Source organism: Leuciscus leuciscus, assembly GCF_965113295.1.
Source record: "Leuciscus leuciscus genome assembly, chromosome: 3".
Taxonomy (NCBI): domain Eukaryota; kingdom Metazoa; phylum Chordata; class Actinopteri; order Cypriniformes; family Leuciscidae; genus Leuciscus; species Leuciscus leuciscus.
The window spans coordinates 37,850,246-37,865,188 of record NC_138727.1 but is presented as its reverse complement, the minus strand read 5'-3'; the positions used below and the strand labels follow the sequence as shown (position 1 = coordinate 37,865,188).

Genomic DNA, 14,943 nt, shown 5'->3' with positions numbered 1-14,943 from the left:
GATCTGTTTGGCTAACAGTTCATTCACAAAGAAAATGTATAAACAAAATCTGCAATAAACACAACTAACTTCAAGTAAAGGATTTTATCTAAGCTGTGTCGGCCAAAAGTTCAAAAAAAGACAATGTGTTCAGACTGCCCTGTCATTTGTGGTCTCCAAAATAAATAAAGTTAAATGCTTGCAACGAACCTCACGTTTATCCAATTAAATGAGTTCACTTGTTTATTGATTTAGGTAATTAGGCAATTTAGCTAAATGATATGTTTGTTTTTGCCTGTGCCCATCCAAAATTCCTGAGATATACCTCTACTTCATATAAGTGGGTATTAAAACTGCAAATTAACTTTAAATGGTTAGGGGAAATAACTGGAGTCATCCCTACCATTATCATTTATTAAGTTGTTAAAAAAGGACTGGCGAATATAACGAAAATATCTAGAAAATTTCACTTCTGCTGTACAGATGCAGTAAAGGATTGTATTAGCCTGGACAGCGATAGGGAGGATATAGAAAAATTCTTAATGTTTATCCATACCAATGAGTTTTAACTGATACATTTTGCAGCAAAGTTGGATTGTTAACCTTCACTCTAATTCTTAAAATATCTAACAAATATGGTAAAACATAAATCTGTAGAGTTACATCCTTTCTGTCTATTAACTGTACAAAGTGGAAAAAAAATTATATTTACATAACAAAATGCAAGCATTTGCTGAGAATCTTGCAAACCCCTACATACTGTGCACTGGTGTATCCCTAAGGAAAGTAGAGATAAGCATATCCAATACTAACTGCATTCTAAGAGGAAACAAATCCATGACACAGTTGTTATTTTACTGCATGATCAAAGACTTCCTAAGAAATGCGGGACAGTGGAGAAAAAAAATTCAGTTGATTTTTGTTTCTATATTGTAGATAACATCATACAACTGCAGCTCAACTCTCAGGGAGGATACTATGCACTGTACAATGTTGTGCAAACCTCAAATATCCTACGTTCCTATTATTAGAACTTGTCAGAATGATAATTTAACTGGTTTTCTTTAGAACCAAGTTCTCGATATTAATACTATGAACACATTCAGGGTACTTTACGTCTCCTCCCTGCTGGATATTCCATATCAGTGCTTATATCATTAAAAGGAAGGTTCCAGAATAATATGAATCATCCAATGACAAATCTGTGTGCAGTGACCAGAAAGTTACCATGGCAATATGACCTGTAAATCTGGTATTCTGTAAGTCTTGGTAAGGCACATAACGTGCTGTGTATTAAACCAATATTTTTCTAACAAACGGAACATTATAAAATAAGGTGAAAAGAATACATTTCCTTCACAATGATATCTCAAGTACAGCTGAAGTACTTTGCAAATCATGCCTTGTACACACATTTTACAGCACTCCATACTGGTAAAATAAACTTGAATAACCAATAATAAAGAACCTTTATGGAATCCACATTTGTCTACAACTCAATTAACAATCAAATTAGGTCAATTGACAAATCAAATAAGCCTCCCGCAAAGTGGTTTGTTAACCAAGAACTGAAACTACAGTACAAATATATAACAGCATAAAACATCCAGAAACCAAGCCCAAATGGAACATCATAAACATTGTAATAATATATAATAATATTATTATCAAGAACATTATCAATACAATTATTGTAAGTTTTACCCTGTTGTTTAAAAAGATTAACTGATTTCCATCCACAATTGTACAAAGGATTGTACACGGTTGTCTCCATCTGGATCGGCCACTATTTTGATGTTAAGAGCAGGGAAATAGTGGGATATACAAAAAAAACATGAGAATAAAAGAGAGGAATAAACAGGTTTTCCCCTTAATCTCAACTTTTCAACAGTGGGCAGGTCCCCTCTCTATTTACATACGTACGCTTGGCAGCACATGATCCGCGTAACTTAATGAAAGCATGAGTCAGTTCCTTATACACGGTTTCCTCTTCTTCTTTTTGTGGGCATGAAGGTACTAATTACACACTGTCTTTTCAGTTGTCTCTCATTCATCATTCCACATGTCCGTTGGCTTCTTTTCCACATTTCTATCTGCTTCTGACTACCATCTTCAGACATCAGACTCTATACTGGAAAGCTTCTCATAAACATGTCCGTTGCTCGATCCATTAAACGGTCTCTGTCCTTGACCCATTCCTAACCCATCCCTTGCTGACAGCAGCTTGTTGTTGCTAGGTCCTCCACCGTGGTGGTTGCCAAGAGGCCCGCCCAGACATAGCTCCTTGGGGAACCGAGGGGCCACATTGGACATCACCCCAGAAGTTGCGGAAGCAGGCAAATAGGAAGTCACCCCCATGGAGCCCCGGAAGTCAGCCCGACTGTTGTTGAGGAGCTGTTGCTGCTGCTGCTGTTGTGGCGTCTGTTGCTGCTGTGGCTGTGCCTGCTGCTTTTTGATGTAGTATGATTTGGCGCCGTGTAATAGACACTGGTCGTCGCCGAAGGTTGGGATGAATGGGTTCTGGTTCACCTTATCTGGGTAGAGAGATTTAGACAAGGAGTAAGTCCCGACCCCTCGGGTACCGCCCACACCTCCTCCCATCATGCCTCTATCCCTGTCCCTCATGTCTCTCTCACCCACGGAGCGACGGTGCAACCCACCTTCACCCCCACGAAATAAGCTAAATGATGAACCCCCACCCTTCCCTCTGTCCCCAAAATATGTTGTCTCCCGTTCCCCTCCCGCATACTGCTCAAACATCTGGGCGTAGGGGCTTGCGCCCTCCATGTAGCGGTCTTTGTCTTTTAGGCTCACGCTTCGGGGTGGAGGAAGCATTGACGCTCCACCACTGCCTCCAAACCCACCCATCCTGCCCGCCCCTTCCTTTTGCAGCTCTACAAACGTGTCATAAGAGTGCTGCCTGCGCAAAACCTTACCACCTGGGCCAAATTTCCGCCTCTGTACCTGGGTTTGGGCCCCTGTGCCTCCCCCTCCCTTTCCGCTCTCCAGAGGGTGCTTGCCCCCAATTTGATCCAAGAGGAGGTGGTTGTCCTCACTGATGTCATATAAGTTGCCCGGTTTCTTGCACGAATCACACCGCTTGCAGGAGGCGGAACTAGGGCGGCTTGAGATTTGTCCACTCCCTCCACTGGATCCCCCAACTCCCCCAGCAGCTGGATAGGCCCCGGCCCCGCCTCCCCCATGCATGCAAACTGGCTTGCTTCCTCCACTTCCAACCCCTCCACTGTGGCAATTGCGACATTCCCAATCCCCTCCAGCCAACCCTCCCACCCCTCCGATGCCCTTTTCCCAGCATGCATGGCCCTGTTGCCCAGGTGATCCTCCTCCCATTCCACCCTTACAATCTGTCTTCTTGGATTTACCTTTCAGGAAATCTTCAATGGGAACCAAACTAGTGCACGCTCCCCCAGCACCACCGCTACTAACTACTCCACCGCAACCGCCTCCGCCCAGTCCCACTCCTCCACCCATTCCTGGAGCATCACTTAAATCCAAATGTTCCCATGGAGATGCCCCTTCCTTGGCTCGAAACTGATCCACATAGAAGTCCCTCAAATCATCTTTGTCTCTGAATAGATAGGAGGTGCCGTTACCACCTCTCTGGCTCTTGCGCTCCACGGGTGGGGTGGCTGAGCGGTGTGCTTGTGTTGCTGGATGATGGTGGTGATGATGGATAGTGTGGTGGGGGCGTCTCCTGAATCCAAGCTCAATCTCATCCTGCTCACGGCGAGACTTGGCAGAAGCGGGTCTCTTTTTTAGGCTGTCCCTGTACTGCTTGCGCCGTTTGCCGTGCCCTTCGAGGTTTCCGTAGGTCACGGTGTGAGTGGAAATATCAGACACGTCGGATCGAATGTTTCCATCGTCCCCTCCCGATCCCACCCCACCTCCCCCACAGTACCTGTCATGTCCTGCTATAAAACCTGAACTGGATGCCCCACCCTTGAAGGAGAACTTTCCGTATAGATCAGGCAGGCCAGACTTGAAGCTTGACTGGGTTGGGTGACCTGCAATCAGGTCAAACTTTTCCCTGTTCCGATGTGTCAGCGACTGCCGTGGCTGGGTGGTGAAGATGGGCGCTACCCCTCCCCCTAAGCTGTCACAATCGTACCCACCCTCCAATGAACTGGCACTACCTAAGCTACGAGGTCGGTTAGGCAGGGGACCCGACATACCGAGAGCCAGTTCGGATCCCGTGCCCCCATGGTGGTGTAGGTAATGATCCTGGTACAGGTTGCTGTCCTTCAGGTGCAAGTTCCCAAAAGTCCTCTCCACCTCGCTTACATAGTCGCTGAACATGTTGTCCTCTGGCAGGTACGGTGGAGGCTTGCAGTCTGTGTGGCCTACTAGGCTGCGCCGGTGTTCACTGATGTCATAAACGGCTGACTCACGATGGCTGTAGTCCAATGCGCTGAGGGGTGAACCATTGACCCCAGGCACAGAGGTCATGTTTTTGGCAGTACGCAACAAACGGAGAATGTTGGAGTGGGTGTTGTTCATGTTCATGTTCATAGTGGCTGATGGTGAGTTAAGGGCTGATTTGTTCTCTTCAATCTGAACACCATGGATGCAACTGTAGATGCCCTATTGGACAGATAAAATGAGGGAAAGCAAAAACAAAGGAAAAGAGAAGAAGAAACAAACAATGTGGGATTAGATTCGTTTAATGAAAAGTTTCATTAGCAGCAAACGTTCACAATTCTGATGCAAAGTTCAAGTCAAACCTTAAGTCTTAAATCTTGTAGTTCTATAGTTTTTAAGTATTTATGTTTACAAATTAGTTTTGTAATTACTGTTCTGACAGTCATCTTTATGCTGTAGTTTAGTTTTATAAAGCCTGCTGGAGGAAAAAATTATTATTATACATTTTAAAAACTTATTTCAGGGATTTTCTTTTATCACGTCATGTTTAAAATGAACAGTTTATCCATCACTGTCTTTAAACTTTTGAGATTATAAATACAAGAAGAGAAAAGGGAAAATGAGGGAGTCATAAAGAATTGAAAGGAGAGAGAGAAAAACAGAATGGAATTAGTTCAAGAAAGAGAAACAGTAGGAGCGAAAGAGGTTGTGATTGATGATGACATGGTGACAGTGTTGCGGTAACTCTGTGGTTTTGACTGTCTATCAATGTCTTCAATCAATGTGATTAAAATTCAGCTGACACCACTGTGTCTACTCATCTGTGTCTCTCCTTCATCACTGCCACGACAAATTAATTACACAATATTCTAATAAACCTCTCCAGCTCATTCACGATGATGCAGATTTACTGCATTTTAATCCATTTATCTGTGTAGTTTTGGCTGTATTTTATCAAACTCATTTCTTAATGGCAAATGTGTAAACTGTGAGACTGGCTGGGAGTCAAAATACTTCATTATCTTTTATACTGCTGGTGTGTCCATTTATATTCAGACTAATAAATGTTGTGATGCACTATACTAGAATGTCTTTTAAAATTCTTTATACACACACACACACACACACACACACACACATATACATACACACACACACACACATATATATATATATATATATATATATATATATATATATATATATATATATATATATATAAACCATATAAAACCTTTTCATAACAAATAATACATGAAACACATGTGGAACAAATAGAATTCTCCTCAAAACATTTCAAAGGCTAAAGGTTACTCTTCTACTGGCGATCTGTCCCTCCAGTGAGGCAACATGTCAGAAATGTTTCCTGTCTTGCTCTGAGTCACGCTTAGTGTCCTATCCACTCTTGTGTATTTTTCCCTCTTCTCTTTATGTTCCTCTTATCTCCACTACCTTCTGTCTTTTTTTAAACTCAGGTCATCCTTCCCAGTGTGACTCTTATTCTCATTCATCTCCTGACCCTTCAATCCGATTGGGTTGGAACATATTCTCCATTCAGTGTTATCTCATTTCTTTTTCTCTTTCCTTCTTTCTCTTGAGAGGTTCCATTCTCTCCCATTTTGTCTTTTGCCTTTTTCCCTCTATTTATTTTGGATTCTTCTTACCCCCACCACAGCAACACACGCATCTACATCTCAAAGGGAAATATATCTAGTAAGAAAATCGGTTTCCTGTGTCTGTACTTGTAGCTGAGGAAACTGGTCATGCAAATTGCCCTGTTGGCTAACAAACCAATATAGTAATCGTTTTTCCGGTTAGCCTCAATAATTTGGGAACTCAGGTAAACCTAGGTTTATCTTTGAGCCACTTGCCAATTTGGTCCGATAAACTGATATTTACTCCCTCTGTGTTCATCCCAGACATTATGTGGGTCATGGCACCACTCCAAATTGCTTGAGGCATGATTTGATGTCCGAATGTCTAGAATGAGAGACTGCTGCTTTGAGCTAACTGCCTGTTAGCTCAAGATCAAGGTTTTGATTTATAAATACTGCATATGCACAAAATGGGCACTGAAAGTGTTTGCCCTTTACCCCACACACATCAGAATGAAACAAAACAGAATGTACCCTTTTTGCATAATACACCACATTTATCACAATTATACAAATTCAATACAAAACTCAATAAATGTACAAAAAATACAAAACTCAAATCAAATGTAATCATCAGCCAAAAGTTTCAGTCTTGAGATCTAATGCTTTTAATGTAAAAGGAAATACTTATACACTTTTCTCTTTTTTTTCTTTTTTTTTTACACAGCAAAATCATTTTCTTAATCAGTGTATTTGTGTAGTTTCCAGTAAAAAGTTCTTAAAATAGTAAAATTCACTCAAGAGCCAAAAAGAGCCAATTGCATAAAGTTAAGTTTGTGCTTAAAGCTATTAAAATCATTAAAACTTACATTCAAGAAACATTTGTTGAAAACACATCTTAATATTTCTCAGGAAAACTTCTCGTTTTAAAGTTGGCATGAAATGGAAACTCACCCTATTTTCTAAATGCATGTAATAGATCTTACCGTTCATGTGTTATTATTATTATTTATTTTTAATTTGACCAATCAAAATGTCATAACTGGATCTTCAGATGAAAATGACAAGACTTCATGATGCGTTCACGCCCTGTCATAATTATCGTAGGCTTGAGATGACAACACGTGACGTTCTATTCAGAGCTGTTCACGTCCTCCGACTGGGAATTATGCTTTTCTATGGTGACACTATCAATGCCTAAACGAATCTGCAGCGGTCAGGTGGTACAGCGTTCACGTGGTACAAGTAGGAGCTCTCAGAACAGTCCCATCTTACAAGCTATAATTATGAGCTCTAAAAGGACGTGAACGTTTTTTACAAGTTGAAACCTTAAATTACGGTAATTTCAACATGGTGTGAAGGCACCTTCTTCGCCCCTTGTATTCTTGCGTTCATCTGCCTCCAATTGAATGTAAAGCCGACATCTCAAAATCCAATCAACAACCAAGATGCATAGAAGTCCCCCCTCCCCTCACAAAATGCTACACTTGGATGTACATCACAATATGGGGAAAGAAAGATATTTTTGTACTTCCATTGCTTCGCAACTTTAAGGATAGGAAAGATATTTTTACTGGGCAGCAAGACAAAAACACCAATTAAGAAAATGCTCCTAGTCTCCAAAGCTTCAAGAACTAATTGAACTCAATAGGCTGTTGGCTCCAGAATAATAGTTGGGTCAACCTTTGTGGTTGTTTGCCTGCAGATCAAAAGTTCAGAAGTAAACCTGCTACTCACCCTGCTGATGGAGAAGGTGGCGCCGGGCTTGCCCGAGCACACACCCATGAAGCAGAATCGCAGTTGCCAGTAGAAGAGGTGCTCTGCGATGAATGTGATAAGGGACAGGGCCATTGCAGCTCCCAGCATATAGAACACACCTGCCATGTTGTCTACATCCAGCTGACTGCTCATCACTTCATTTTTCTCATTGTGGCAGATGCCAGTCAGCCACAGGGCCTCAAGTTCCTCCATCTCACCTACAAAAAAAATTTAAATTAAAAAGATTGCTAATTTCAAAATTTTGGTGTAAGAAAAAGAGAGTGACTGTTTATGATTCGTTGAATTTTTACTTTCTGCCTCTCCCGCTGTGTGTTTTGTGTGTTTGTGGGCTTTGAGAGCTCTTGAGCTGTTAGCAGACATGTCTGTTCACTTTGTCTATCCGTGACGATTTCAGCAGTGCATTTATTTAGAGCCCCCACAAAACTGTGCACTGTAAACAAATTACGGCCCCTGCGAAGTGTAACATTTGTCATGATGACGGATTAATCCAAACTCATATGCACTGAAGCTCTCTTCTCGTTAATGATTGCTTATGGGAGTCACTTGAGATTTGGTTCCCAGTTCTATTAAGGGCCCAGAGGGGCCTGACAGCCCGCATAGGAGGGACAAGATCAAACTCCAAAACATCATTTGGTGTCCTGCAGGTCAGTCTTTAGGGGCAAATTCAGATATAGCCTACACAAATATACTCAAAAAGCACACATGCAAAAGATTCCATCCATTCAGTGGCTGCTTTTCTATTACACACTGAGAACTTTACTTGGTGACTTAAGCCTTCAAATCCGTCAAATACCTATGTGAGGGCGAATGTGCGCGCAGGTGTTTGCATGCTGTGCCGGTGCATTCATGTGTACCTACATGTATATGCCACACAGTTGATGCCTTCCCAGTGTACTTTTGAGATAACACAAGGACCCCCTTGTCACTTGCAAATAGGACTCTATTCCTGCTCCTGGATCATATGCTGGCTTATATAACAACATGTGACACACTAGGGCTGGATGATTAATCGAAAAGTAATCGAAACCGAAATTCAGAGCCTGTAACCGACGTAATTTTACCAAGTCGGTTATTTCGTTTTTTTTATCCAATTAATATTTCCGCCTACTGTGTGTGTACTTTCCCCTTAAAACATATTACCGCGTGTGTAGTCACTTGACTCCGCCCCGTCCCTGAACGCGCGTCTATTTCGCTTCAAACGCTCGCTTACGCGCGTCCTATTCGCTTTGGACGCGCGAATGGATTCAAAATGTTTAAGCGTAGAACTAGACGCGATAGACGCGAATTTGACGCTCTATTCGCGTTTGGTGTGAACGCAGCATAATGAACAGGCTGCGATGTCAAGATTGCAATGCTGGAATGTGTGTGTCAGAGAGAGAGAGGCACGGGCGCGATCGAACAGTGGAAACATAAAAACATCATTCGTCATTATAACATCAACGTCAATTTGTTCATACAGGACATCATTAAACCTGCAAAGTGTTCAGCCTACTTATATTTGTGTAAAACATTGTGCTTTTGTCAAACTGCAAACTCTTGTCAAACTGTAACCTACAACTGTCACCCAACCAAAATCACACACACACTGTGTACATTTTTTTAAATGATCAAAAAGCAAAAATGATCCCATCTTTTGGACATTCATCATATTGCATTGGTTTTCATTTCTTGTCCTAAAACAGAGCACTAATCTTTTTATTTTTAAGTTACACATTCTACATTGATTAAAAAATAAAATAAAATGTTTTTAATGGTAGTATTATTTTATACAGAAATAAATTATTTATAATTCAAATGAGAAGTTAAAGTTAATTTAAATTTTAAGGAAACAAATATATTGATCTGAAATATAGCAAATTAATTTTAAATTCATTCAGGTTACCAAACATATCTCAAGGTCTTTTGAATAAAGGGTTGCAGTCTTTCATTATCAGCTGTTGTTGTGGATATACTGGAGAAGTATTTGTTCTCCATTTGAGTGAGATGTTTTTATGTGGCTAATTGAGGAAAGTGCTTCCATATATTTTATTATTAGTAGTATTAGTTCAAGAATAAAATAAAGATATCGGATTGATATCGGTATCAGCAAATAGCCAAAGCTGCGGCATCGGTATCGTATCGGAAGTGAAAAAGTGGTATCGGAACATCCCTAATGCTGCGTTCACACCGGACGCGAATAGCGCGTCAAATTCGCGTCTACCGCGTCTAGTTTGACGCTTGACCACATGTGTACATTCGCGTGTCAAGAGCGAGATTGACGCGCGTAAATTTCGCTTCAAACTTTTGTTTTTACGCGCGTCAATCTCGCTCTTGACACGCGAATGTACACATGTGGTCAAGCGTCAAACTAGACGCGGTAGACGCGAATTTGACGCGCTATTCGCGTCCGGTGTGTCAGAGGCGAAAGTTTCGAAACCCGTTGACGGCCATCTTTTTTAGATGTTTATCGAGCATTAGCATTAGCATTAATCGAGAGAGTCACCGCTCGTATATGCTCTGGAGAGCAGAAACAGCTGCGTAGGGGACATCGTCGCTGTACTCGGGTCCACCAGACCCCCCGGAGGGTTTCAGGAGTTTCACAATTTGCTCCAGGAGCTAGGTTTGGTGGACCTAACGGTGAGGACGTTTAAGGCCTCGGCCTCGAGTGGTCTATGCCTGTCGAGCCCGCGCTCTACAGCCCGGCGCGAGGTTCACCCTCGCCCGCACCCACCTAATCTGTCATTTATTTTTGTTTTGATAATAAATGGAGCCAGCCTCCAAAAGTGAAACCTGTCCTGTGATTTTTTAAAAGTTTTAATACACTAAATTGTGTTTGTTGTAATAATGTTAATAATAATGTTTCATATAATCTAGAATAGATGGAATAAATAGCTTTCAATACAAAATGAGTATCTCTCATATATTGAAATCGAGTTTTTATGTGAAAGATTTGCTTTGTTGTGCATTTTAGTCATATTACAAAATAATTTATTGAGGCCAAACATAAAATAACATTATAAACTGTCACTTCACCACGTGACAGCAGCAAGCAGGCTCCTGATTGGTTAACGCGGCGCGAATTGACGCAGAAGTTCAGATTTTTCAACTCGGGCGGCAGACGCGAATTCGCGTCAAACACGAGAATGCACAAAAAGCACTACATAAAACATTCGCGCGTAACGCGCTTAACGCGCCAGACGCTCAATTTGCGCCATTCGCGCAAACTTGACGCGCGAATGAGGCGTATTCGCGTCTACCGCGCCGCGCTCTACGCCTCATTCGCGCCGCAGGAATTTTTTACGCGCGTAACGCGTCTTTGCATTGACTTAACATTGAAATCACTCGCGCCTGACGCGCAATTCGCGTCCGGTGTGAACGCACCATAACTCTTTCATTAGAAAAAATAACCGTGAACGTATTTACACTATAAGCCTTGCCAGTGACATAGGATTTTTTTTTTTAAATAATCGTTCAATAATCGTAATCGAGGTAACTTGTTTGATTAATTGCGATTATGATTTTAGCCAAAATCGTCCAGCCCTATGACACACCCAAAAGCACCTTTACATACCATACCGCTGTCAGTGTTAGGAACTACGGTGTACTGCCTGCTTGTCAATATGCATATGAATGCTCACTGTGCCACTAATCTATTCTAATTCGTCCTGCTTGTGTGACATACCCATGCATGCATGTGGAATCACTAAGTATGGGATATATATTATATAAATGTATCTAGATGGCAATCGGATTTTGTATGATTGTGCCCATATATCTATAAGCTCTCGTTACAATATATACTGAATGTCTGAAATTATTAACACTGTTTATGCTAGGGATGCACCGAATATTCGGCCACCGAAAAATTTCGGCCGAAAATGGCCCAAAAGTGCATTTTCGGTTTTCGGCCGAAAGACTTTTATCACCGAAACAATACGGCCGAAATGTTGTGATGACGCAAACAGCAGATACCGCGACCTGCACGTGCTTTTTGACCCACGGACAGCGATTTTCAAAACACAGACATCCCAAGTCTTCCGGAAGTTCCGGGAGTCTCCAGCGTATTGATAGCGGCTCCCTGATGCCCGCAAATTAGTTTAAATCTCCCGGAATCGCGAGCGAGCATGAGCGCGCATACGTAGCGCGCGCGCGGCAGAGAGAGGGAGCGAGAGACCTTGCGTGTGTGTGCAGAGCAGCCGTCATTTATCAGAGGTGTGTGTGTTTACCTTAGCTGTTTATGGTTTTTGCAACTCACGTCCATGAGCATATAGCTGCAGATATTATTATGGGCTATGGCAGTATTGGCCTAAATGCACTTTGTTTTTATGAGAGAACATTTAATTTTTAAACCTTTCTGCAGGCCAGTAGGCTTTTACATTATTATTTAATGTACACATGAGTGGGGTCAAGTTAAACATTTAATTTTATATACTTTGCAGTGTGCTAAATAAATATTTGCATACAATTTTAATTGATTTATTCTTTGAAACTTTAATATTAATTTATGCAATTGCAATGCCTTGATTTTAGTAAAGTTAGTACACAGTCATAGCCATAAATGCAATGGTACTAATAATTGGCATAATTTCTTTCGGTGTTTCGGTTTTCGGCCTTGGTTTCCTCTTTTTCGGTTTTCGGTTTCGGCCAAGAATTTTCATTTCGGTGCATCCCTAGTTTATGCATGTATGGGGTGCATAGGGCATGTTCTGCATGTGTCTTTGGATGTGTTCCAAACAGCCTGTCATCTCAGATGCTGTTTGGGTAAGAGAGGATGATGTCCAGAAATGGCCTCTGGATCTGGATTACTAGTGGGTTCTAAAGGAAAGCTCTCAAATCAAAATGAATTAGAAATGTGGAGATCTATTGCTGTTACAGTACAACTATTACAGTTACTTGGTACACTATTTATAATTTAGTGAGTACAGTAATTCAGTATTAACTTTATTATGCTTTAACAGAATGTGAATTTCACACAAAGGAGGCTCTGAGAAACAGACTGCCATATTTTCACACATCTAATACCATTTTGTGTGGCATACTTGTTGGCGTACTAACAGACAGTGTAGGCACTTGTCATCTGCTGCCAGGTATTCTTCAAAACTGTTTGCCTTGAGGGCACATTGAGAACCATTTAAAGAAGAAGTGAATGAAGTAAACATCCCAAGCTGTGAATTCTCTACACATTCACGCCACTTTTGTGAACAGCATTTCAGTCTTATTCACTAACCACCCACAATCCATTTTAACCAGGCACTGTTTGCTATCTGTTATATACACCTCCCATCGTGCAAATTGTGCTTTGTATAATTTTGGGGTGTGTTTGTGGGGTTGCCAGATTTACATATTTTTTTTGTGAATCAGATGATAAAACAACTCAAGACAATACAGATTCATTCTTGGTGAATTTCCCCTGAACATTTGTCTTTAATCTTAATTATTTGTGCAGATTACAGGGTTCCTACACATTTTCAATTTCAAAATTCCATTCTTTCCCAGACCTGAAAATTACTCAAATCAAATTCCCTAATTTTCCATTCTGTGTAGGAACTCTGAGATTTAGACTGACTTATTTATCACAATCATCCAATGTAATGACAAATTGGAAGAAAAAAGAAGACAAAATTTACCATCTCCAAAAAGCATCAGAATGGCGAGGTCCACTGCCCTCTTCCAGCCTGAGTCTTTCTGAATGGCAATGCCATACCCTGTAGTGGCAAAGATATAACCACTGCCAATGGTCACCAGTTTACAGCCCTCATCGCGTCCGGCCATGTAGTTCAAGACCGCTGCATCGTAGATAAATGCATCCAATTTACTACAGAGCAAGAGAGAAGAGTAATATGTTAGAATGTCAATAATTCCTTGTCAAAACCAGTGTTATTTTCAGTATTATTGATACAATATTATAGTTTTTAGATTTTTTCTGTTTTAATTTTAATTTAATTAAATTTTTTGTCATTTATATATCTATAAAGTTTTTATTAAATTCCAGTTTATTTAGTTTGTTATTTTAGTAATTCAACTTAAACTAAAAGAAAGTGAGAAATGTCGCCTTGGCAACTATAGCTGAAATAGAATTGTATTTCAGTTCATGTTTATTTTATTTTATTTGAAGTAATTAAAATGTTTGTTATTTTAATATAGTTTTAATTAACAACCCTGTTATTTAAATAATAACCCTGTGTTAAATACATCTGAGTTACTTTCCAGTTTTTTTCCAGGTCAGCAACAAATAAGCAGCAATAAAGTATTTGTAAAAAATATTTTTACTGACTTACTGCAGGATATGCCTGTAGTTTTAAATAAAATGGTAACACTTTACGATAAGGTCCCATTAGTTTTACACAAAAATTAATAATAGTTTTAAAATGTTTAAAATGATGTATGCTCACATGGTATGAAGGCTACTAATATGAACACTTTTTATGTACCTTTACAAAAAGCACGCTGTTCCAAGTTGAAGTCACATGACCAGCTAAAACTATATACTTTATCCTGTTCACTGTTATTATAAGTCCAAGATAACTGTCAAATCTGCCAGCACAACATAAACAAAAATTACTGAGTGCCTCTTTAAAATGTCCACAGTTAGTACTGATAAAATAAAGGATTTCAGAAACCAGTTTCATGTTGAAATAATCTTCTACCAATCTGCATCTTCAAACAAAGTCCCTCCAGGATGCCTCATTTTGATGCTATCAGTCCAGAGTTCATCCACCCACTCACGCACTGTACTTACTGCTGTCCTACAATCTTTTAACTCATTCCCCGCCATTGACGGAAATTTCAGCTTTCAATGTATTCACTGTTATACACCATAGGGGGCGCTTATTTGGCATCTTCTGAAAGAGTATTGAATCTCCCGATCAAAACACAGGCAAAGACGACGCAAAAACAAGCAATATGTTAAATAACGCGATTATCAACATTAAACAGCACAGGAATCAAAACTGCCATATGTTACTTAATGAAATGTCCGATCAAGACGTAGTCATTGAAATTTTGATTGATTTTCTCAGCTTTTAGCTCAAAATGTTGCTTTTTAAATGAAACTTACCCACATTCAAGTGTTGATAAAAAAAAAAAGGAATGCATCAAGCTGCTAGAATAAAACTTCTTTTTTTTTCTTTTTTTAAAGCTGAGGGCTTTTTCTTTCTTTTGATATATTCAGATATTCGTACAACAAAACATACTGGGGGCCATGAAACTTTTGCGAAAATGATCAAAAATG

At 40.3% G+C, this 14,943-nt stretch overlaps 1 protein-coding gene across 8 annotated transcripts in view; it reads right to left on the bottom strand.

The window, feature by feature from the left end:
• Nucleotides 1–177: 177 nt before the first annotated feature.
• The window catches only part of grin2bb (glutamate receptor, ionotropic, N-methyl D-aspartate 2B-b), a 115,488-nt gene continuing 100,722 nt past the window's right edge, over nucleotides 178–14,943 (bottom strand). For 6 of the 8 annotated variants that reach the window (XM_082163499.1, XM_082163500.1, XM_082163501.1 and 3 more), the window contains 3 exons: nucleotides 13,340–13,527; nucleotides 7,692–7,930; nucleotides 178–4,581 (listed from right to left, as the gene is read on the bottom strand). In XM_082163499.1, the coding sequence (XP_082019625.1) occupies nucleotides 2,092–4,581; nucleotides 7,692–7,930; nucleotides 13,340–13,527 (2,917 nt within the window). In that variant the 3' untranslated portion in view covers nucleotides 178–2,091. The remainder of the gene's footprint in view (nucleotides 4,582–7,691; nucleotides 7,931–13,339; nucleotides 13,528–14,943) is intronic. The other 2 variants (XM_082163505.1, XM_082163506.1) reach the window with 2 other exon arrangements.